The following is a 25,760-nucleotide window of genomic DNA, read 5'->3' on the forward strand; positions in this document are numbered from 1 at the left end:
TTATTGACCCTTTCAAGCAGAATTAAACGCGTCAGGTATTTTGTATAGTGTCTTTGCGGTATTAAACAGAATGTTCACATAATCTTCGTGTTACATAATCTGTATTTGAAAAGTGTGTACTTTTATCTAATAAAGATTTATTTAACTATAATAATAGTTTCATTGCAATATGACTATCTTTTCTACGATAGAACGAAGCAGATAGTTGATGTAATCTCTTACACTAACTATCTGCTTCTCACACCGTTCTCACACTCCAATAACATTACAAGGGGTCAAGTACTCTTATACGAACATCCTTACTATGAGACCAATACAGAAGCGCGAAAAAAGATCAGCTGTTCCATAGAAAAGTTCATAATATCTAATTATCTACCTATTAGCTAGGCCAAAATGTATAGCAGATATTTTTTCCGCGTTTTCGAAGTTAACCAATTAACCTTTTCCAGGCCTCGCGAATTTAGACAAGCTACAACAAAATCGATCATAATTTATATTGTTTACCTACGAGGGATTAATTTTATGACGAATAATAGTTTTAACAACTTCAATTGATTTTATACCATATTTACGTTTTAACAAGGTCTAATATTTGTATACGTCTATGTGGTCACTATATGCACTGTGCCTGGAAAAGGGTTAAAGTATTATTGGGGTGTTCTCTTACATACTGTTGGGTTGAGTTACCTACCTACCGCCATGGCTGTAGACAGTATTGAATTGTTTTGTTAATTTTTGTTTTATTTATTGCAGAAGCTTGCAAGGGCTGGCTTTCTGAAGACAGCAGGCTACGCTGTTCACTAAAGACATGATTAACTGCTCTATTATCATGAAGTTCACGTGAAGAATGTTGGGCCGCTCACCGCCATGGTGATGATGGTGGTGCTGGTGGTGCAATCTATTGGTGACAAAGCGCATAACATATATATTTCCTAATAACGAACGGCATGCAGTTCTTTTCAAATCGAACAGAACACTTACGGGTATAACAAATAATAATATCTACTCCATTTTCCGTTACCTCTTGGATGGACGTCTCTAACTGGTAACTGATAACCTTAAGGAAGTTATGTATTTAAAGTCTTAAGAGAACATTTTATTTTTATGCTCATAAAGAGTAGTGCTTTTTAGAAAAGAACCAAAGGACATTCGTCATTAAGAATATATAAATAGCGTTTATTGTCGCCACCAGATTGCGTTACTTTAGGCGCACCTAAACTCGCCGCAATAATGTTTTTTATAAATATAACGATCTAATCGCATTAATTTTTTAAATGCTATTCGCCCGTCAAGACTACGAAGACATTATTGCGATGCGTTTCGGTGCGCGTTCACCTTTAGCAGCCCAATACCCTTAATATGAACTACATGGCAGTAAAGCAAGTTAAACAGGCCTTCAGGGAACTGCGTTACCAGCCGTTAGAAGGCTATTTTCCCCGTCTCTATAAAACGTTTCTGCTCTTAAATAAAGCATAATACATCTTACCATACGGTTTATCTAACCGTATGAAGGTAAATAGCGATTTAGTAGACGTGTTATTAAGCAGTAATTAACGATTAAAAGAGCCCTAAATTAGGATAGAAACGCTTGACGAGTAGGTTAAACCACAGTATGGAAAGACTTAAAACGCCTTACTGGAAGTCAATTGTGACTTACGAAGCAATACATAATGTTCAAAACGCTTAGTGGGTAGGTGAAACCACAGTAAGGAGCGACGGAAAACGCCTTACTGGAAGTCAATTGTGACTTACGAAGCAGTAAATAATGTTCAAAACGCTTAGTGGATAGGTGAAACCACAGTAAGGAGCGACGGAAAACGCCTTACTAGAAGTCAAATGTGACGTACGAAGCAGTAAATATTGTTCAAGACGCTTAGTGGGTAGGTGAATCCACAGTAAGGAAAGACGTAAAACGCCTTACTGGAAGTCAATTATGACTTACGAAGCAGTAAATAATGTTCAAAATGCTTAGTGAGTAGGTGAATCCATAGTAAGGAAAGACTTAGAACGCCTTACTGGAAGTCAATTGTGACTTACGAAGCAGTAAATAATGTTAAAAACGCTTAGTGAGTAGGTGAATCCACAGTAAGGAAAGACGTAAAACGCCTTACTGGAAGTCAATTGTGACTTACGAAGCAGTAAATAATGTTCAAAATGCTTAGTGAGTAGGTGAATCCATAGTAAGGAAAGACTTAGAACGCCTTACTGGAAGTCAATTGTGACTTACGAATCTGTAAATAACTATTAATAAGGCCTTGAAGTAGGTTAGAAAAGCTTGACAAGTAAGTTTAAAACGCTCGGAAGACAGGTTTAAACGATAGTAAGGTAAGACTTAAAACGCCTTACTAGAAGTCAATTAGCGCCTTCTTATCTTTTAAATTGCCTTACCAGAAGTTAGAAACCATCGTCAGTCCGTCGATTTCTAACTGACTTACCACGTTTATCGCTATTTAATTAAGGCTAATCTATATAATATTACGTCTAAAACACACATTTAAGAGCCATTGTCATAGTGTTGATTGTGCCTTACACTTAAGTCATATAACGCCTTCAACTTATAAGGCGTTTTTGTTCATATGACTATTAGTCGGTATTTTGCCTTCATTCCAACTAGATCGGCCGTAATTACGATCCTTTAAGCTTTAGATTTTTCTCAGTGTATTGATGTAATGTATGGTGTTGACCCATTGCTTAATAATATGTAAGTAGCTGACAAAGCTTTAAATTTACGTGTCTAGCCATATTGGAATGCAAAATTTTATTTAAGAAGTAATTACTAAATTTCAATTTAATGTAAAGCGACAGAGAAGCAGTTTCCACCAGCTTAATGTCGTAACCCTTGGGCAACGATTCATTTACCTGGGCGACCGAGCTTTGCTTAAACCTAACCTAACCAACAAAAAGTTGGAAAACCCCGACTTTGTCACTTCAAAGTTCAATATCTAAAAAAACGGCTGAACCGATTTTGATAAAACGTATCTAAGAACCATCGCTAGAAAACCTGCTTACAATTTTAAAAAAAAACCGCATTCAAATCAGTAAACCCGTTTAAGAGCTACGGTGCCACAGACAGACACACAGACACCAGCTAAATCTATAATAACACCCCTCTTTTTTCATCGGGGGTTAATAAGCATTTTCCTAGAGATAAGACCAAATTAGATCGTTTTGTCATTCCCGCGAAAACCCCCACATACCGAATATCATCGAAATTGTTGGAGCCGTTTTGAAGATTCTGATTATATACAATATATATACAATAATTGCTCGTTTAAAGGTATTAGATAAGTATGCAATTGTGGTGATCGGTTCAGTAGTTAAGGAGTGAAAGCGAGACAAACTCACTTCCGCATAATAACATTAGTAAAGGTTGTATTTTTTGTACAATAACATAGTTTTAAGTCAATCTTGTTACTAAACTAACTTATAATAATAAGAGAGATGCTCTTGAAATAAAAGTTTTCATTCGTTCACAAACACTCTTTTCGCGTCAAATTGAGTGTTTGAGAGTAGGTTACCTTAAGCATCATGGTAATTAGACTGGCGTAGATAGTAGATAGTACTGCGGTGGCCATAACATGCGACAAACGTACTTCATTGAGTGTAACACCTACAATCTTCATTAGCTCCTAAAGGAAAAATTAATAAAAAAAGTAAGAGAATTCACTGGGCTAAAAAGATCTTTCTCCAAACAAGTTAGTAGTTCATCTACTCGTCACTAGTGTCACTAGTGGTATCCTGTTCTCTACTCTGTACTAGATGTCGCTAGTGTACCGTATAAAGATGAAAAGCAAATTTACGGGCTTTCGGGGTTTGCTTGCTCCCTCCAACCAATTTAGCAGTTCATCTACTTGACACAAGCGGCGCTAGTGGTATCGTGTCTTTTACTCTTTACTAGATGTCGCTAGTGAAGATAAAAGCAGTTATAGGATTTGCTCCTTCCAGCCAATTTAGTAGTTCCTCTACTCGACACAAGTAGCGCTAGTGGTGTGGTATCATGTCCTCTACTCTATAAAAGATGTCGCTAGTGTGCCGTATAAAGACTAAAAGCAGAAGTTATAATTTCCATTAACTTTTTCCATTGTGACACGAAAATTAATCATACATTTGTTTGGAAATTATAACTAACTGCTAACGCAGCTTTAACGGTGTGCAACTTTTTGGTCTTCACCCTTATGCATATTTGTAATTGGGCCAATTAATTTTTAAGTGTTATTATTCTGTCTATCCCTTGGCCCAGGAGACTACAGCGATACATTTGCTTAGAGAAGTGTTTGCAATATATACTTAACCAACCATATTGCAAGCTACGCATTTCTGCGCACTACAGTATTTCGAGTGATATGATTTCAAAAAAGTAATTTTCTTCATTTTGGTTTCATACACAACCAGAGAGAGGGAGCCACAAGACATTGCGTTAGATAAATAATTATGATTCTAGTCGCTATTATAAAACTGATGATTTTCTGATGTCTGACGCATCACGACGCGATACGTAAGACAACTGTAAATTCAGCTTTAGTTTTCGTCTAATCGAATGTCCGGTGCAGGCTGGCCAATTGATTTTCTAGGTGGGCACACTAAGTCAAAGGCGGTGCCGCGCGGGCCACTTGTTTCAGAAGTACCTTACTACAAAAATTAGTCGAGTTACTAGCCGACCGCCCGATCAACGCGTTGGTGGGTAAATTCAAATGTCCTGGCGGGCCAATGGGGGCTATCGCGTGTGAATTCGCCACTAGAGGCGCTAGTGTAGCGTGAGGTCTCCGAAATGTCAAATCTCATACTTTTTGGGTGAGCTACGCGGGTTTATTTATAATTAGAATAAATATGTGAATATTTTGCAATATCTGAAATTAATTATAGCAAATATGCGTTCCAGGGCAATGAATATCTGTGTTTTGAGACAGTTTTGTCTTTCGGAAACCTTTGTCCTCCCTTTTTTCCGAACAAAACGGGGACTACAACACTGTGGCATGCTCGATATTTTTATGGTACGGTTTTAAGGTGTATTAAATATGATTTTAATCTAAACTTTGTTTTCACGCCCGTAATAACAGACTTTGAAAGCCATACTTAAAAACCTCACGCTACAGTGCGCCATCTAGTGAGACAAAAACGATAGCCCTCATTTGTCTAGTGCCACATAAAAAACAGCCAACTCACCTTCAAGCCACTGCGTCTCTCGTTGACCAATCTCGAAGAATTGTACAGAAAGAAAGGCAAAGGAGCAGCAACCGTGCAAAATATTAAAAACTGATGGATAATTGCTATTGGCGTCTTTGTGTCCGAATTCGAGCGAAAGTGAGGGATTGATACTCTCTGAAAAAATTATACATATACTTTTATTAAACTTACGATTGTTACGATGTGTAATCACAGTTTTTTTCTAAGTGTAGTCAAAATGAGTCAAAGTAATGATGAATGAATGAGCGTGGAGTTCTTGACCTTAAGATGGTTTTTTAATGTAATTTTTGTGTATTTTATATGTCTTTTTGGGTATCTTTTTTTTGTATAATTTGAATTTTATAGCGCATTGGTGTTTCAACTGTAATGCTGTAATTTTTTTGTCGACAAATAAATAAATAAATAAAAAGACCGCAATATCATTAAGCACAAAAATGATATTTACGTGCGATATATTGACACCAGTGACTCGTTCCATGAATGTTCTGTCAATGGCCCACTGAAGTTTCATTAAAGGGAAAGATGCTTGTTCTTTTGCTAAAAACAATAAAAAATAAACAACTTAGGTAGGTATGTCGAATAAAATTGAAAATATCTTGCATGGTCAGTAAATAATACCCGAAAAACACAGTATCTGTGATTCACAGTATCTATGTCTTCCCTGAGAATCAATGGATCCAGTCTTGGAAATTAATTACTATTATTAGTAGGTACATATTATATCAAATTCAAATTATTTTCTTGTTTGTCAGGAGGATTATCCAAACTTATTTTTTTTTCTAAACCTAGCTTAAAACTTGGTAAAATAATATCTTATATAGTGGGACAAATAAATGCATCTAAGAAAACTAAAATTTCAACCAGGGGCAGTTTTACCCCTAGACCCTTTGTCCGAGATAATATACCAGTAGTGATTGATGGGTACATTTACTTACTATTGAGGGGTTCATATATGGGTATTTGTTTTAACTTGGGCCGGTAAAGTTTTAAATCTGCTTTATCTACTAATTTGATAGTGTAGTCCAGGTTGGGAAGAGTTGTGTTGACATCCTGTAATAAATTGTATCTGATTGTAAAATATTTATAAGTGTAAAGTGAAAAGTTTTTACATTTAAATATTCAAATATTTTTCATGAAAAATTGAGCTTCGACTGAACTGAAAACAATTAGATCTTGATACTCTTTATTTGGTAGCACTAACTTTTTTTGATGAATCTGATTTGTTTTTTTTTACAACTTTGTATTCATACATAAGTATATCTATTTTGTTTGTTTGCTTCAAATCTTCTAGTCGAACATTGGCCCACTTCTAGTGCTTACGTTAATTTGAAATTTGTTAGGTACCTATGTCTGCAATAAGCCTGATTTTAACAAATAAATTTACTGGGAAAATATTATTGAATATTTTTAAACAAACCTTAAAGCTTACAACTGCAATTGGATTTGAACCATTTACTGACGACAACGATGCCATATAGTCGTCGACTGCTGCCTCATTGGGGAAACCCTTGAATGGCACGAGAGCTGAAACAGCGTAGGATTAAAAAAAGCCTTTTTTTTCTTATATCCAAAACATTAACCAACTTCATATAGAATGAATTTATAACTGCAGAACTTATTTGAAGTTGTTAGAAAAAACCAGTAATATTTTATTTTCTACGAATAGCTTTAAATACATCTATTTAATATTTGGATATCTTTAGGTATGCAATCAGGAACTAGCCCACGCTTCCCACAAAATTGAGATAAGTGTATGTAACAAAATACTAAACTGCACCTTCCGACCCTGTACCTAAAGATCAAAGTGATGTGACAACTTTTACCTACAAAAGCATTTTATGGTCATACTATCTAAGCTTAATAACTGCCCTTAGAAATCCAAGAATCTAGTGCTTTATTTGTTTCATTTAAATATAACACAGTCATAATTACAGCATTGAACATACTGCATACTGAATATACTGCATGCACCCACAAAGTAGAAAAAGAGCACCACCAAGCCATACTTTTCTCGAAGGTTAAAAAGTACCTGAATTAGTTCTCGCATGCCTTTGGCCAAAGTTATTTGCTACTTTCGTCATGAAGGTTTGCATTAATTTATTATTTGGGGTATAAATAATCTCGTTCAGCCGTGTCCCAGAGACGTCACCGCGATCCTAAAGATGAAAAAATACTTTTAAAAAATATCGTTCCGTGTCCGATATCCGTAACGGACGTACATACATTGTGTATGATATTTGTTTCATACCTGAGTAAAATGAGAATGTTTTATAACTTGTCTCATTAATAGCAACATAACGAATACTAAAACTCCGCTAGTTATTTCCCAAATTGTATGAAAAAGTCTTCGCCTCCTTTCTTTTAAATGTTTGCACGTTAATATCAGCACTGGATGATTGGAGATCGTCATTGCAACGTAAGTTGTATATAAAAACGCACTGTAATGGAAATTTTATAAAATCTTATTACAAATACTGTATTAAAATAGAGCAGATTATGTTTACAAACAGTGGAAATGAATTCTTTTGCAAAGTGATTTCAAACTTCGGCGACATTTTATTCTGACATGATTCTGACGTTTGTAAAGTCCAGAGCTACCATAATTAAGCACAAAAATAGTCTATGGTCAAAAGTTTTCTGTTCACTAGCAAGCAAATGCTCAGGTTCTTGTTTTCGATTCTTTCGATTCACACAAATCGATTAAAAGTTATTATAATGGCAACACTGATGTGGCCGGCCATATTGAATATTATTAGTGATTCGGAAATTATCGTCTGCAATGGAGTCATATTTTTGCTTATCAAATTTTGATTATATTTTCGTTGGGAATTCGCCAAAATTATGTCATTCCTTCATCGTTTCTCAATCTGATCGTTGTCATAGTAGAAAAGCTTCGATCGTTTGACAAAATCCGCTAGTGAACATCGTTACTAAATTCTGTGTCGACCCTGGAGACATCTTGTGATAAAAAGCATTGCGGCGAGTCATTTCGCTGTGTCTGATTTGTCTTCACGTGAAACGAGTAACGAAATTAATTTTGGTGCTATACAGTGTCCGCAATCATGGACGAGTCGTGGGGTGAGTGTCCGAGATTGCGTTGTTTTATTGATTTTTGTTTTAGCAGCAGTGCGATGTCATTGTGTGGTTAAATTCCAGATGCGGAAAATTTCGAGCCTAAATTGCCGACCACGTTGACAAGTTCGAATAAATGGGAGGGCGAGGACGAGGAAGAGATCGTCAAGGTAACAGGCGAAGCTGCCAAATTGTTTATTGTGACGTTGGGGTGACGGCATGAGAGTTTTTGCACACTTTTCTTTGCCATTTTTCTGTATAACCTCAATATGGGTGCTTACGTGTTGCTACCGGTGCTTTGCAGGAGAGCTGGGAGGACGAGGAGGAAGAGAAGAAGGACGAGGAAAAACTGCCTCCACCACCTCCTAAGCCCAAAAAGAAAATTGCCGACAAAATTGCTGAGAAAGAGGTTAGTAGTCCTTTATTACCTGCTGTCCTCTAAATGGCCAACCATATGGTATTTTTGTCTTCAATCATGGTACTTATTTTATATAAAAATGTAAGATCAGCAAAATGCTAATTCTGAAAAAAAAAAATGTTTGAACAAGTTTCATTTCCACACAACATTCTACAATACAATACAACGACTCTTTAATGTACACCAGAAATAGTAAGCAATACAGAAAACAGTAAACCATATTAAATCTATATCTGGGAGGGCTGGATTTGTACTAGTATCATGGTTATATTATTCTGGTTGCCCTAAAAATTCTAATCAATTGAATTCATGTTCAGCATAGTGTCTATTGTATGACATACGAAAGAATGGCTAGTCTGTACAAGTCAAATATCATTAAATCATTACTTTCTATTTCTGTTGTAACAACCTGTTTTCGTATTCTGTGCTAGTTACATGGTCCTTTCTATTCTGAACTGCTGACTTGATATATTATAATATTAGTGATATGTCCCACTCTGGGCACAGGCCTCCTCTCAGAATGAGAGAGCTAGGGCTGTTGTTCCCTTACAGGCTCATTGCTGATTAGGAACTTCATATTCATTGTAATGTCACGTACAGTCAAGTGCAAAAATATGTATCTATTCGAACCACTCAAAAATATGTTACCATGTTATTATGCCGAATAAGATTCTACTTGTCAAGGGCAGACCTCTTGAGGGGAGGTTTGACCTTAAAGGAGGCCTAGTAAGTTATTCTTTGAGTAAAACAATAAGACTTTTTAACAATTTTTTAATTAAAAATTGAACACAAAAAATAACAGGCCTAGTTTGACAAAATTAAAAGTAAAAGTATTACGAGAATCTCAGGTAGTAAGTTCAAGCGATTTTATTGAGAGGTGGTTCTGATTATTCGGTCTCACTGGCCTACACTTCCCTGGAGTCGGAGAGAAGAACCCGGAGCGAAGAGGCTGGCCACAGCAGGGGGCCTGGTCCAGCTGAGTGGTCGTCGGTGCCGAGGTCAAAAGGGGCCTTAGGGCGGCAGGACGAGCAGCCTGGACAAGTGTTCCACGCCGGAACGATCAGGGTCTTGGACGAGCCAGGAAGGATGTGCAGTACTCCGGAAGTTAAGGCCGTCAGGGCTTAGTGTCAGGTTAGGGCGTAAAGGAGCCGCCTGAGCCGTGAGAGCTGTAGCCGAACGGAGCTTTGAAAGTTGTAGCCGTGCAGAGCGGAGAAAGCTGTAGCCGTACGGAGCTTGTAAGCCGTACGAAGGTTTGTAAGCCGTACAAAGGTGTGGAAGTTGAAGCCGTACGGAGGTGCCCTGTAAATTAGGTGGTGTCAGTTGTGGTCCAGTGCTAGATTGTTTGCCAGTCACTCCTCTGCAGCGATGCCCCAACTCTTAGGGTGAGCTGAATTGCAGTGAGTGGCAAGGACAATCATACGGAGTTACAGGCAGGCAAAGGAAAGTGATTCTAGTTTTATATAATTATTTTAAAAAACAAAAGGTAAAAATAAATAGCCTAAGTGACCGTTAAAATTTGAAATACAACAGTTCACTAAATAACCGTTAGAGGATTACATTTGAAATTAAACGTTACTTAGCTGAGTTTGAATTTATTTTAACACCGGTAAGCATCCGTTGCATAAAAGTAATAAGCATTAACATAGGTTCTGAGTTTATAACAACGGATGAGAGAAATTAACAAGTGTTAAAATATTAAGTATAAGAAATGTTTGAAATAAAAGATTCCCTGGCCAGGGGAAGCCTTCAGTTCAATTACACAAAGTTAAATTATAAAGAAAATAATTATAATAAAATACACAGAAAAACACAAGAGTTAAATATCGGAGAACTTACCAAGTCTGGGCGTATGGAGCTTTCGAGAGAGCTGTTTAGTGTAGTGTGAGCTGTTGAATGTGTGTTTTACAGCTGTGCTTCAGCTTTTAAGGGCGAGAATATTACAGTTAGAATTCCCCGGTCACAGCTGATCGACAGCACCCCCCTTGGCCGACAAAAACGGTCAAGGGTGAGTTGGTTATAGATATATTTAGTCGTACAAACTCGTGTAGTAAATGAGTGTAATAAAATGCCTACTTTTATAAAATAAATAAGTAAATAATAAATAAATATTAAATACATATTATTACGTAAATAAATGAAGTCAAGAGAAAACTACGGTGGCGACCTCTAGAGTTCGTCCGTCATTCTGCTCAGAGATCCCTTATTGAAGTAAGCGCCATCTAGCTTACACTGAGCTAACTAAGATGTCAGCGATCGCCTATGTGCATCGTGACAGTACGCCCGTCCCTCCAAAAGAAATTTGAGCCTCATAGCAAATTTCGTTAAAAAAAAAAATACACTATGACATAACGCTTACATACGTCGTCTCTCATACTATGATCATACTTCTACTCTCATGGCGGGTCAAACAACAACAGAGGCTTGTTGACCCTTATGTCAAAGGAATAAAATGTGTTAATGGAAGGTGGACGTTGTATGCATTCATAAAAATATATAGACATTAATTAAATCTGTGATTGAAATTACCATCCGTTCCAATCATTAGAGTTTTGAATTACAGAGGCTAAGGGCATATTTTACGTGTTACCAACCGCACGGGTTCCGTAATTCAAATTTTAAAATACTTTTTAACGAGTTGCAAGTTCTCGGGTAAAGGCTTAAGGACAGATCAATTAATATTATAATAATGAGTGGCGGACCGCGACAAATGATTATACTAGTTTAGCGTGTACCAAGTAATATGTACGCGCTATAGATTTAAAGAAATAATAGTGCAAAAGGGTGCAGCTATTATACGTCCGCGCGGAGGCGGCGCGCTAAAATGACTTGATTCTATAAATAGAACCGTGCGTCTAAGTGATAAGGGAGTGTGATAAGACAAAAATTAAATTAACACGCGTGCGCATTCGCCGGTGCTAAATGGAGACTGATGTGACGGCGCGCGACAGCTGATCGCCCGTCCAGATGCATTATGTAATTAGTACATTGAAAAGGAAGCAAGTGATGTATTATATTGAAGCATATAAACAATTAATTAATCTGTGATTGGAATTACCATCCGTCCCAATCATTAGAGCTTTGAATTACAGAGGTTAAGGGCATATTTAACGTGTTACCAACCGCACGATTCCGTAATCCAAAATATTAAAATACTTTTTAACGAGTTGCAAGTTCTCGGGTAAGGGCTTAGGACAGATTAATTAATGTTATTGCGATTATAGATTGACCGCGAGAGGGCCTAACGAAGTATAGTACATTTTGAAGTGTTAAGCACGCGAGTTATCAAATTAAAAGAAGTTAATAATAAAAGAGATGAGACTAAGATTTGTCTGCGCGCGGATGCGCAGCGCTAATAAGTTAATTTAAGTATAAATAAATACAATTGGGCGTCTAGGTACGTAATAAGAAGTGAGATAAGAGGTTTTAAAAAATAACATGCTTGCGCATGAGCCGGAGTTAAACATGGCTGAGTGGAAAGCGATGCGTGTGGCTGCTGTTCTAGGTGCATTTAATTGTAGGTAAACAACATTGCTAAGTAAGTAATTAGGTTGTTTATCATTGATTTAGCGTGCGCGGTTACTACCTGCGCTTGAGGGAGCTGTAAGTAATTCTATGGCAGAGCATAGTTACGAAATACCGCAGTTAAATATAAGAGTACCCTAATCTATTTTATAAAAAGCGTTAACCTGTCTGTTCGCGATCGAAGTATAATGATCTCTAAGCAGGGAACAGACGGTCGAAAATAGAGAGCACACGCATAATATATAAGAAATAAGAGATAACTGGTTTTATTAACTCTGCGACCAGTTGATTTTTAGCAAGCACTCGAGTAGTATGATATGAATGTTGTGAGTTGTGATGGTGGTTTGTGTAGTTGTATGCCAGATGTGGTATTTCTTCGACACACAGTACCTAAATTTAACTCTCCGTATGTTACAGTGCTAAGAAAATTAACAAGTAGGACACAAGAAATAATAGTGTTGTGTATCTCCCAGTAATGCTCGAATGTAAAATAAATTAAGAGACCGCGTTGAAGTTAATTTAAGTTAATAATAAAGTTTGGAAAAGAAAAATAAATGTCAGTGTGTTTACCGAGATAATGATAAACTGATTTTGATGAAAGATCTAAATAGTGGTTCAGATATTTTAAAAATATAGAAATATCGTTGCTTTTCTATAAAATTGTAGGTATTTCAAATACGTTATTTAAAAATGATTTGAATCGTTAGAATTTCAAATTCAGTGGTTGGCAGTCACTAAATTTAAAATAACTGTTTCACTTGAAGCAGCGGTGAACAATATTAGTGAAAGTATAATTGGCGTCAGTTACGGTTTAAATTTAACTTGATGAAAATTAGTAGGTAGAATTTGAATTGAACCGTTAACGTATTTGAATTTAGTTAATGCAACAATATTTAGTTAACTTTAGGGTATAGATTGAAATTGTCGTTGAGATTTGAATTTTAAAACGCCGTCCGTTTCAACTGTGGCAAGTGACAGTTGAAATTCAAATAGGCCGTTGACGAGAAAGTGGTCAAAGGTCGGCAGAGTATTTGAATTTAAAGATAACGGTAAAGCGGTTTTAAAATTAGAGTTATTAAAAGAAAAAAAAAACTATTAAATGAACCACTTAAGGGATCTCGGTAACTGAAACACTGGTTATGCCTATTATTCGCCTCTTACGAATTCCTAGACGGGGAATGGCGTTATTCTAAGCCCCGACCACCATACAGGGGCGAGAAAAACAGGGTACTTACTGCGAGATACACAGAACACACAAGATACACAATAAATTTTTGCACAATCACTGCAATTCTAGGCAAGAAAAACGTAACAATCAGAACCTCTCAAAAAAAAACCCACGGGCGCCACTGTCAAGGGCAGACCTCTTGAGGGGAGGTTTGACCTTAAAGGAGGCCTAGTAAGTTATTCTTTGAGTAAAACAATAAGACTTTTTAACAATTTTTTAATTAAAAATTGAACACAAAAAATAACAGGCCTAGTTTGACAAAATTAAAAGTAAAAGTATTACGAGAATCTCAGGTAGTAAGTTCAAGCGATTTTATTGAGAGGTGGTTCTGATTATTCGGTCTATCTGGCCTACACTTCCCTGGAGTCGGAGAGAAGAACCCGGAGCGAAGAGGCTGGCCACAGCAGGGGGCCTGGTCCAGCTGAGTGGTCGTCGGTGCCGAGGTCAAAAGGGGCCTTAGGGCGGCAGGACGAGCAGCCTGGACAAGTGTTCCACGCCGGAACGATCAGGGTCTTGGACGAGCCAGGAAGGATGTGCAGTACTCCGGAAGTTAAGGCCGTCAGGGCTTAGTGTCAGGTTAGGGCGTAAAGGAGCCGCCTGAGCCGTGAGAGCTGTAGCCGAACGGAGCTTTGAAAGTTGTAGCCGTGCAGAGCGGAGAAAGCTGTAGCCGTACGGAGCTTGTAAGCCGTACGAAGGTTTGTAAGCCGTACAAAGGTGTGGAAGTTGAAGCCGTACGGAGGTGCCCTGTAAATTAGGTGGTGTCAGTTGTGGTCCAGTGCTAGATTGTTTGCCAGTCACTCCTCTGCAGCGATGCCCCAACTCTTAGGGTGTGCTGAATTGCAGTGAGTGGCAAGGACAATCATACGGAGTTACAGGCAGGCAAAGGAAAGTGATTCTAGTTTTATATAATTATTTTAAAAAACAAAAGGTAAAAATAAATAGCCTAAGTGACCGTTAAAATTTGAAATACAACAGTTCACTAAATAACCGTTAGAGGATTACATTTGAAATTAAACGTTACTTAGCTGAGTTTGAATTTATTTTAACACCGGTAAGCATCCGTTGCATAAAAGTAATAAGCATTAACATAGGTTCTGAGTTTATAACAACGGATGAGAGAAATTAACAAGTGTTAAAATATTAAGTATAAGAAATGTTTGAAATAAAAGATTCCCTGGCCAGGGGAAGCCTTCAGTTCAATTACACAAAGTTAAATTATAAAGAAAATAATTATAATAAAATACACAGAAAAACACAAGAGTTAAATATCGGAGAACTTACCAAGTCTGGGCGTATGGAGCTTTCGAGAGAGCTGTTTAGTGTAGTGTGAGCTGTTGAATGTGTGTTTTACAGCTGTGCTTCAGCTTTTAAGGGCGAGAATATTACAGTTAGAATTCCCCCGGTCACAGCTGATCGACAGCACCCCCTTGGCCGGCAAAAACGGTCAAGGGTGAGTTGGTTATAGATATATTTAGTCGTACAAACTCGTGTAGTAAATGAGTGTAATAAAATGCCTACTTTTATAAAATAAATAAGTAAATAATAAATAAATATTAAATACATATTATTACGTAAATAAATGAATCAAGGGAAAACTACGGTGGCGACCTCTAGAGTTCGTCCGCCATTCTGCTCAGAGATCCCTTATTGAAGTAAGCGCCATCTAGCTTACACTGAGCTAACTAAGATGTCAGCGATCGCCTATGTGCATTGTGACAAATCTAAAAAAAATGCAAGTTTAAATAAATTTGACTGTACTTTTTGCTTACTGTACTTGCATTGTCATCCAATCTACATATTAGGTATAATGTATATCAAATTACAAGTCAATCCGACCACTGGAAGTGAGTCAAACAGAACTTACAAGATTTCACCCAACAACAACAGGACAGGACGAGTTACATAAAAGCTTAGCAAGTAGCACATCTTTCAGTGGACGTCCAGCGCTGTAGCTATAACCAAAAGGCATTTACAGCGCGACCTCAGCCAGTGTCAAGGCCACGGTTCTACGCCCACTGTTTACAAATATACTACGTTTATTAGGGTGGGGGGATGGGGGAACACATCAAAGCCGGAATTTAAGCGTAAGAATTAGATGAGGGGTCATTCAATTCAAGTAGTATAGAAGCCCCAAACGAGGGTGGGGGATCTTTGCTTATTTTTGATGAGGCGTGATGTTTGTGTCTGTGTGTGTGACTAAATAAATTAATACGCAATTTACGAAATAACACTTTAGGTTACGTTTCTACCAGAGATGTGCGAGGATGTGTTGCGAAGAATGTGTTTGTCATGAACCAAGAGAAATGCTTCATTTACCTATCCTCGCTCAGCGGTTGTTTAATAACCGTCCACCATCATCATCATACCAGCCGTAGGACGTCTACTGCTCGACATAGGCCTCCCTCATAGATCTCCAGTTGCTTATTCCTTTTTACCAGTTGAAACTTGAGTTCTCATTGATTTCGTTACGTAATTGATTGTAGTAACAATCGAATCGACAACCCCTTGATTGTAAGGCAATATCGAACCTCTAGGCTGCCGTATTCACGTCAAATCGATCTTCTTTAATATTTGATTGACGATACCTCGAGTTCCGAAGACGATGATAAATAATTTCCCGGTAGATGATTCATAAAAAACATAGTCGCAGCCTAAGTGTTGACCAATGTCATAATTGTTAGCGGTAATTCGTCAACTTTGCATTGGGCATACGAGTATGACCATGTTATTGTTTTAAGAGTGACATCACACCTGTTTACTTAAAAGCATAGGATCATGAAAACTACCTATTCCTACCGCCCCTAAGAGCTATATCAGTCCACTGCTAGACGTAGGACTCCCTCAATGAGCTCAATTGCACCCTGCCCTCGGCTCGACGCTTCTTCTACCCTCTCGCAGATCGTCACTCCACCTGGCCGGAGGGCGTTCTACGCTAAGTTTGTCGAGACGCGGTCTCCACTCAAGAAATTGTTTACTCCACCGATTGTCGGTTCTTCGGCAGATATGGCCAGCCCACTGCCGCTTCAACGTGCTAATTCTCTAAGCTATGTTGATGACTTCATTTATGTGCCGGATAGTCTCGTTCCGGATTCTATTCTTCAGAGAAACTTCGAGCATAGCTCGTTCCATAGCTCACTGAGCGAGAAGACCTGCGACCTTTACCAAATCTTTAGTCCACTTTGCGAAGGGGCTAACCCACGCCGCGTCTTCCAGTACACGACTGCTACTCAAGAACGTATTGGTAGGTACTAACGGCCATCAGATCTTCGGGCAATGCGGAGGACCGGATAGCCTAGTAGCCAGAGAACCTGACTACGAAGCTTAAAGTCCCGAGTTCGATCTCCGGACGGGGCAGATATTTGTATGCAAAACACGAATGTTTGCTTTCGAGTCTTAGGTATTGTATCTATCTATTTTAGTATGTTTATTACCCATGCAATGCCGTGCATTGGGTCGATTCCAAGGTAGTCAATTGGTAGTTTGCACAGCAGCGCACCACCAGCACTAGCGCTGCCTACCTTATCGCCTACTCAATGCAACACCATAGAGTCCCATAGCACAAGCTTGGCTTGCTTTGGGACTAGGTCAATTGGCGTCAAGTGTCCCGTGATACTTATATTGTTTAATGCGCCCAGCTTGCCTCGTAACTTTGGGAATCCTTTGGGCTACGTCGCATACTTTGGTTCTCTCTGTCTACCAGATGACTCTATCTCCTCATTTTTCATCAGAGAAAAAAACACGCAAAAATAATGTTGAAATAGTAGTCACCCCAGAGGCCAATCCCCGCTGGCTCGAAGCCAGACTTGACAAATTTCTCACATATTAAAATTACAATAAATCTGTGGGAAATGGTGTCCTGTCTTCGGGCTACAAATTGTTTCAGAGTATGGAAGTTACATAGATTCAAGCTTTTTACTACTTAGGTATTACATACTTTTTTCATTGACTGTACTCGTATTGTCAATTGTCATCCAACCTACAAATCTAGTAAATAATATTTTTTCATCTCTCCTGTTCGGAAAGTTTGATTTTCATGAGTAGATTAGCCGGGTGGAAAATTGCGTTTTCATCTCTAGGGTGGAAAGTAATTTTTTTTTAATTTTTCGATTAGCCACGGAGTCGAAGATAATTGAGTTACGTCAATGACACTTTTTTTCACGTTTCGGCATGGCCATCTAGATGCACATCGTGACCAAGGAGCTTATATACAACACTGGAGGTTGCACGCCGAACATCCGTTTGAAACAAGAAATTTGATCTTTATTACGTCACGAACTCTTCTCTTTCTTTAGTTAGGTTAGGAAAGAGATGGAAATCATTCGTGAAATGTGAAAGAAAGAGATAGAATATATAAATAAGTAATAATGGTCAAACTACTTCGTTCAGCGTTCAACCTCCAATTTTGTATATAAGTTCCTTGGTTGTGACCAACTCGTTTTTTTTTTATAGTCGGCCGTGGAAACTTGGCAAGTGGCAAGTGGCCAGTCGAAAAGGAACCGTTGGAGTTTGGATATAAATAAATTCAATTTATTATTATTCTCATTTTTTCTGTAGTATTTTACTTTCCTCACAGTCGAAATGAAAAGTAGAGTGTCTAACTCGGGTGAAATTACCCATTTTCCCTCGAACTATTGGCGTCAAATAAGTCTAATTTAACTTGCAAGATTGTATTACAGGCAAAAACCATCGAGACACTTCTCCGAATCTATTGTCAAAAGTCAAGTAAGGCGGTTTCTAAGGCGTATTATAAAATGAATGAAATGATTATAGGTAATCATGGACATGAATGTTTGCAAATAATTCCGATTCGCATTGTCGATCCTTTACTATATGAGTAGCAAATCTACTGTGTTAAATACTTTAGTGTGATGTAAGTTATTAAATAAAACTTGTGAATATAAAGAGGGTAATGTAGCCGAATGTATCAGGAGTTCTAAAGCAAGTCGGTCTACATTTCGTAGTAAAACGTCGAATAAAAAAACATTTTACTCAGTCTAGTGAACTTAGCCTAGAACTTGAAATTTTCATTGTTCCATCATTTTGGCTGCCTTCCAAATCACGTGAGGTCGCCTCAAAAATACAAAATTGTGACTCATATTATGGTTCACGTGAAGCGCGGGTTCGTGTGGAGTAGACATTAGTTATAATATAGAGCTATAGTTTTTGGAGCTCATTTACAAAACATATGTAAAACTTTCCTGCCATTTCGAGTGCCGTGTCGGATCTCTATAAAACTAGTCATCAATTTAGACCAGTGGAGGGTAAACTTTCTTCATCGAGGACCAGAAAGTTGCAGATGTTTAAGTTAAACACATTTAACATGCATTATGCTATGCACAACCGGCCGCAATGCATGAACTACGCAGCTGGTCTAGCTAGCTCCTTTACCTGTGCATCTATTATACTATTTTATACTACAGGACGATCAAAATAATTATATAACCACGGGCATGTCACTCACTCACTTTTTGTCTGTCCCTATAACTGAATGCTCCTCTCATCCACTCAAAGGTTGACTGGTAGAGATCCCTTAAAGGGATAAGTTCGCCTTTGTAAATATATGTATGTATGTAAGTATGTAAGTATGTAAGTATGTATGTATGTATGTATGTATGTATGTATTGTATTTATGTATGTGGGTATGTATGTCCATTTCTTTGGTCCTCGCTGCAGCCTAAACGGCTGGACGGATTGTAACATATGAGGTATAATTGGATTGTCATAACTGTCGGAGTGACATAGGCTATATAATATTTCAATATGGCGGAGGAATGAAAAAAAATATTTTTTATTGTAACAATATGGGTATCAAATGAAAGCTAATAATTAGCCCATTCTAAATATATATGGGTTATAATACTTCTAATCTACCGTTTTCACATAAATATCAAAAAAGTGTAAATAAAACATAAAATAAAATAAATCAAAAAACCCGACTGCTAAAACTAAAAGGAAGAAAATAAGTCCAGTGGTCTAGAACTCTGTCAAGAAGCTCATTTAAGGTAAGGTTCAACAGTCGGGACCCATTAGAGGTACCAAGATTTTTATATTCCTTTTTTATCGTGCCCAGTTTAAAAGTCACGACTGCAACAGGCACCAATTAAATATTTTAGCGAGGATGCATAATATTTTGATAATTTAATACTGGCCGGTTTACTGTCACTATTATTTTCTTCTAAAAACGTCAAAGCGTAACTGACAGATACAAATCATGAATGTAGAGTTAGAAATGAAGTAGAATTACTGACTCAGCAAAACACACCAATATCTTCTAAAATAATAAAGATATTAAAAAATAAATTCAATCAACTTACTTAATGAAAAATACTTTTGGGGTGTCCGAGGTTTTCAGTTATTTAATTAACACCTTGTATAAAAAGTTAGCAACCTTTTATTAGCACTTTTTAATAGTACACAGAAATCGGCGGCTGAGACGCTTCATTTCATTTAGGTATCATCGACGGTAATATATCGCCACTCTCACACTATCTAGAGATTCAAATCCACGAGATCTCATCACTCTATCCAATTATTATAAATCATGATAACGAACCGCCCAAAAGTTGTGACGGACACGGTAGACAAGAGGGCGGACACTGATTCGTGTCGCATGACTAATCTGCTATTTGTGTTACCATCATTAGAGGTAATTATGTGCTGGCTCTTTAAATAGATCCGCATTACCCGGAGTACTCAGGTACAATAGTAAACAGTTGGGTAGTTACGTCGGTAAAAACTAAAATATTACATTTAGTCCAACAATTACATTATCCGTACCAGATTTTTTTTTCTTTCGTCAATTTAACAAAAACTGGCCAAGGGTTCCTTATCATTATCTATACAACATTTGACATTAGCAAAAAAATGGCAAAAAAACAAGTTTATTGTATAAAAGCCCCCTTAAATATATATATATAATTATTTATTTTTAAAGTGGTTATACAACTAAAGATTCTGTGAATATTTCAAGCGTCTGCCTGCTGCCGCTATTAATATCTAGCTTGTAGCTAGTGAAAGCAAAAAACGGCAAAACAATCACGTTTGTAGTATGGGAGCCCCCCTTAATTATTTATTTTATTCTATTTTTAGTATTTGCTGTTATAGCGGCCACAGTAATACATAATCTGTGAAAATTTAAAGTCTCTAACTATAACAACTCAGGAGATAGAGCCCTGCGACAGAAGGACGGACAGCGGAGTTCCGTTGGCACCCTTTGGGTACGGAACCCTAAAAAATTACAAAGATGAAGTGCGTCAAAGTTCGGGAATGGAGGCCCGTGACGCCGTGACGTGACGTTACGCCGTGCCGTATCTAATTAAAAAGTGTCGCTTGGCGGGCCGTCTCGCGGTACCTAAGTAGCTGTTTATATGTTCATATATTTTTTTATTGACGAATGAAAAAATACGAGACCAATATTTTCTGATAATATAACTGACGGACTACATAATTAGAATTTTCTCAAAAATGTCCGTAAAAGTTGTCATTATTCTTTACATATCAGAAGGTGAAGTGCATAGTTTATGGTCAGCGAAAAATTAAAAAGTTAAAAAGATTGCAGGCGCGCTAGCTCGACAATAATGAATTAGTGCGCCTGCAATCAGTCACTTTTTTTTTAAAGTTAAAAGGCCATGGAAATGTTGGCACAAGTCGTATACAGCCAAGTCTAATGGCCGGTATCAGATATTTTGTTGGAACTCCGGACTTTTTCTATTCGGTCTGAAATAGCTTGTGGTGTTTTCGGTGGAAAAATACACCTGCAGTTTATTTTTAATGAAAAAAGGCGGGAAAGCATAAGAAAAATATTGGAATAAAATTAAATTTTACAATATATTTTGGGAAAAAGTTTATTCTATTTCAGAATTATTCACCATTTTTGAGAAAAGCTTTATATTAGCCTCGGCTGGAATAGCAATTGCTGGCTTCGTATTAGTTAAACGGACTCGCAAGCTCGTCCGTTTAATACTCATACTCAGCCTGCAATTGCCTACTTCCAGGCCACGACAATAATCTACTATTATAGTACACTAGACCATTATTTTGTGCGAGAGTACAAGGAATAAGGAGGGCGAGAGTCCTACATGCATTGCACATCGCTCTAGCAGGCTACTATAGGTAAATTCTAATTATACTGATGTGCCAACGGAAACTTTCCAAAAATACGGAATTTTTCCCATAAGAAAATTTCGGAAACATCTCACAATTTTGTATGGGGATTGAAGCTTTCCGTTTCTTAAATTAAAATTTACTATATTTCTTGTGAAAATTTCCAGAAATTTCCTAGAACTTACATGTGGTAGAGCCTTACTGTAACCACTTTGCTGGCTGCAGTACAAATGGGCCGGCTCGAACGGGTTAGGACCACACTCCCACAGAATACCGGCGTGAAATAGTAGTTTTGCGCTGTGTTTCGTACGGTGAGTGGGAGATCCGGAGGCCCAGCTCCCCTCCTCCTCCCTTGCCCCTTGAGCCCCCCTTTTGGTCCGGCAACGCACCCGCAGTCCTAATAATGCTGTAGGTGTCCATGGGCGGCGGTGATAAAAAAAACTTTTTGGACTTTTTGGAAACTTTCCGCAAATTGCACATCTGTAACCTTAGACTGCCACCTGAATGGAGTGAATGGCCTAGTAACGTAGTTGGTTCTAGATTCGGTTAGTTTTCGTCGGCATTCATTAGCAATGCCCTTGGCAATGCCGAAACTAGTGCGTGGGAGGTCAAGCAGCGCTCAATAACCTCTTGTTTTTATAGTACAACGTATTTAGACATATATTTCCACCAGATGCTTTTTCAGTCCCAATAGTTACTAGATTCTCACTGTAACATTTTTGATGGATGTACATTTTGATGACTTTTGTCAAATTTCAACTTGATGCCATTAACCGTTGAAGAGTCCTGTGAAGTCCTGTGAAGACGAGTTTACGTACATACAATTTACATAATTATACCTAATTTCAAGTCAATCCAACTACTGGAAGTTGGTCGAATTTAACTTGCAAGATTTGATTACAGACAGATAGACAACGGGTCAGGTGCAACTAAATACAAGCATGTAAGATTAGTTAGGTACTCCCTTTTTTCAAATGCACTGCTTTAGAACAGGGTTTCTCAAACTTATGGCTCCACGTACCCCTGTTAAAGTTTCTAGACGACAGCGAACCCCTACCTCCAAAAAGAAAGTAATAAAATTGACTGTTGGAGTAACTAAGGTTATTTTTATTTCAATCATTATCATAATATAATGTATATTATTTATTTCAATAAAAGGTAACAAATAAAGGTAAGAATCATCTTGCCAACGAAAGTACAAACTGAAACAAATAACAACAACAAATAACAAACAAATAAGTAACAAATTTGGAGTTGAAATAAAAAATACAAAAAAACTCCAAAAACCAATCTTAATCATCATGCCAGTCTTGCAGCCACCATCACGTAAACCTTGTCGCAAACCCCCTACCGTCGAATAGCGAACCCCTAGGGGTTCGCGTACCCCACTTTGAGAAACCCTGCTTTAGAAGGATAACTTTTTGGAACACCTTCTCATTAACCTAACCTAACAAGCAAAAAGTTGGAAAACCCCCGGCTTGGTCACTTCAAAGTTCAATATCTCAAAAACGGCAAACCCGATTTTGATGAAACATGTCTAAGAACCATCGCTAGAAAACTTGATTTCAAATAAAAAAAAAACGCATTCAAATCGGTCCATGGGTCCACCCGTTTAAGCGCTATGGTGCCACAGACAGACACACAAAACATATAGCGGTCAAACTTATAACACCCCTCTTTTAGCGTCGGGGGTTAAAAAGTGCAATTTTTCAGATAGATCACATTCTGAGAAGATATTATAATATTTTCTGAGAAGGCGTTTTTAAAATTGGACGTAGTTCTGCAAACAGGAACCAACCCACACCTCCACTCAAAGTTGAGATAAGTATGCAACAAGTTACCGAAATGCACCTTCCATCAACTCGATATTGGGGGGAGGTGGGGTTGGTTCCTGGTGTTGGATTATGAATTATCGCTAGGTATAGTCACCAGCACCAATATTTCACATACATAATGCGTGCGTGCTTACCAGATATTTAGATATCCAAATGTCTGGTAAGACTATTTCTAGGGCCGATAAGACGTGCCAGATATTATTGCACGCTCCGCTGTTATCTATTCTGTGGCTGTGGCAGATAATTGAACACCTTCAGATGCTGGTAATTTTCTCAAATAGAAAAGAAAGATAATAAAGTTGGAAATGCGTTGATGAATGCGTTGAGTGACAGGTGGGATTCGCCGTTGCTGAGGAGGATAGCCCTTCATGTAAAAAATATATTATTATATTGATTTAATTTTATTTAATTTTATTTTATTTTTTGCTATTTGTATGACATCCTACTAACCTTCGACAGTGATTAATTTTAATGTTTATTAACAAAATGGATATACAGTCTGAATAAATAAATATTATTATTATTAAATAGTGCGTAAGTAGACCCAATTGAGCATGCGTACCTTTTGGGAAAGTATGCGTTTGGACAAGTGTAGGTACTTTTTGAAATAGTGCACCTTTCAAGAAAGTACTCCAATTCGGTAAGTGTACCTTTTGGGAATGTAGAATTTCTGACTTATCAAAACATACGAATATTTTTTGAATTAATTAGGGACATTTGTATATTGCATGATTTTTTTGAATTAATTAAGGCATTTGTATGAGGTTATCTAAATCTTACAGTTTAATAATTAGCTAACCTTGCATTAATTTCGGGGATCTGGAAAAACACCTTTAACAATACTTTTGAAATTTGCTAGGTTTTCAGGTGTGAACAACCGATCTACTTGGTCTTATTATATCTAAAAAAGCGGGTGAGTTTTAGCTTCGCTCGGAGCTTAGTCGCCCAGGTACTTATGTAAACGGTATGCTGTCACGTCAAACTCGGATGATAATTTATTGCTATCATTAAACAAAACTTGCCGCAATTCAGATTAATTAAACGCCGCTGGTGATCTCATGTCCTGTGCTTGCGTTGCCAAGGGTAGATAGCTGGTATTGTTATGATATTAGTTTTATTATAGCTACAATACAACTAATAATAAAAAAAAGAAAATGAAGGAATGTGGAGATCATAAAGTACCGAAGGGGAAATATGATAGGACAGTTGATACGACACGACAATAAAATTTCTTCCTTAACCTGCTGGAAGGAAAAAAATATTTTTTCCTTCTGGAAGACAAGATAGAGAAAGACCATGATTGACCTAAGTCAAACAGCTGGCCAAAGACCGTGCGGAGTGGCGATTACTCCACCGACAAGAGCATAGCTCTTAAATTTAAAAAGAGAAGAGAGACAACTTATAATAAGCCTAAGGTAAGGAGAATGTAAAACGAACTAATGCTGCGTTCCCACCAGAGATGTGCGAGGCATGTGTTTTTCACGAACCAATAGAAACGCTTCATTTACCTAAGACTTAGTTCGTATTAAGTAATGGAGACATCGGCTTGCTAATGTCGACTCCATGGCTCGCTAACGTCTTATCGTGCGATGAAAACTCCGGTGCCTAGTAATGGGTATTTCGAGATTAGTTCCAAACAACCCGGTAGGATACAAAACAGATTCCTCGCTCCTCGCACATCTCTGGTGGAAACGCAACCTTACGAAACGGAGCGACGGATAGACGTGATTTTTGGCATAGAGATAGTTTATGGGCCAGAGAATACTTTTTATCCCGGAAAAATGCACAGTTCCCGAAGCCCGAACCGAATTCCACGCGGACCAAGCCGCGGGCAAAAGCTAGTATAGAATAACTGCTATTCTAGCTCTGAATGTTATACTTATTATTTGTCCGAGGAATCTCTTATTTGCTTGGCTAACTTTTTAATGAAGCATTAATTATTTATTTATTACGTTAATAAGCCTGAGTGAGCCTGCGAGGCTCAAGGTCGGACCAGTTCCGCCGCCGCGCAGTCTGAGGTGCGCGGGCGCTTAACAAAAGCAGGGATCGACAACAGACCAAACAATTCAACTACGTAGAACTAGAGCTCAAAACCTGAGAAATGTATGTAGTAGGTAGTTTACAGCAGTATTTATTTTGCGAGACCATAGTATAAGACATTACCGCTAAGTAGGCATTATTTATAATTGATCAATGACACGTTGTAAGCGTGCAACAATCAGCAATAGATAAATCGTTCACGATTTTCGCTCGCTGATCATAATTATTATGTAAGCTATTAAAATATCTTGAATAAAAAAATAAAAAAGGCACAACTGCAAACTTGTTATGTGATGTGCCGTCGTGCTATATTTCGTTTTGTAATAAATTAGGATATGGTTATTACTTATGATTTTAA

The 25,760-nt window shown here is 37.7% G+C and overlaps 3 protein-coding genes and 2 long non-coding RNA genes across 5 annotated transcripts in view; 2 read left to right on the plus strand and 3 right to left on the minus strand.

The window, feature by feature from the left end:
• Window positions 1–25,760, minus strand: part of LOC141444565 (uncharacterized) — a 105,793-nt gene that overhangs the window by 64,701 nt on the left and 15,332 nt on the right. The gene's annotated exons all lie outside the window — the stretch shown is intronic.
• On the minus strand, window positions 614–7,716 carry LOC141444406 (uncharacterized). The gene is made up of 8 exons (XM_074109958.1): window positions 7,433–7,716; window positions 7,214–7,340; window positions 6,602–6,708; window positions 6,120–6,234; window positions 5,630–5,721; window positions 5,164–5,319; window positions 3,519–3,629; window positions 614–628 (listed from the first exon to the last, which is right to left on the minus strand). The coding sequence occupies exons 1-8, from the start codon at window positions 7,592–7,594 to the stop codon at window positions 614–616; spliced, it is 885 nt and encodes a 294-aa protein (XP_073966059.1). The 5' UTR covers window positions 7,595–7,716.
• Window positions 7,925–8,713, plus strand: LOC141444631 (eukaryotic translation initiation factor 3 subunit J-like). Its single transcript, XM_074110198.1, has 3 exons — window positions 7,925–8,262; window positions 8,341–8,426; window positions 8,561–8,713. The coding sequence occupies exons 1-3, from the start codon at window positions 8,247–8,249 to the stop codon at window positions 8,696–8,698; spliced, it is 240 nt and encodes a 79-aa protein (XP_073966299.1). The 5' UTR covers window positions 7,925–8,246; the 3' UTR covers window positions 8,699–8,713.
• On the plus strand, window positions 9,333–14,453 carry LOC141444633 (uncharacterized). Its single transcript, XR_012453193.1, has 2 exons — window positions 9,333–9,968; window positions 14,139–14,453. It is a non-coding gene; the product is annotated as an uncharacterized lncRNA (long non-coding RNA).
• Window positions 12,625–14,845, minus strand: LOC141444632 (uncharacterized). The gene is made up of 2 exons (XR_012453192.1): window positions 14,706–14,845; window positions 12,625–14,168 (listed from the first exon to the last, which is right to left on the minus strand). It is a non-coding gene; the product is annotated as an uncharacterized lncRNA (long non-coding RNA).

Source organism: Choristoneura fumiferana, chromosome 30, assembly GCF_025370935.1.
Source record: "Choristoneura fumiferana chromosome 30, NRCan_CFum_1, whole genome shotgun sequence".
Taxonomy (NCBI): domain Eukaryota; kingdom Metazoa; phylum Arthropoda; class Insecta; order Lepidoptera; family Tortricidae; genus Choristoneura; species Choristoneura fumiferana.

Bases quoted from the DNA above. Each gene is read 5' to 3' on its own strand.
- LOC141444631 (XM_074110198.1), top strand. The intron at 8,427-8,560 runs GTAACAGGCGAA...GGTGCTTTGCAG, and splicing joins ACGAGGAAGAGATCGTCAAG to GAGAGCTGGGAGGACGAGGA.
- LOC141444406 (XM_074109958.1), bottom strand. From the start codon at position 7,594: ATGACGATCTCCAATCATCCAGTGCTGATATTAACGTGCAAACATTTA. The intron at 6,709-7,213 runs GTACTTTTTAAC...ACGCTGTTTCAG, and splicing joins GCATGCGAGAACTAATTCAG to CTCTCGTGCCATTCAAGGGT. The intron at 5,722-6,119 runs GTAAGTAAATGT...TATTGTTTTTAG, and splicing joins CATATATGAACCCCTCAATA to CAAAAGAACAAGCATCTTTC.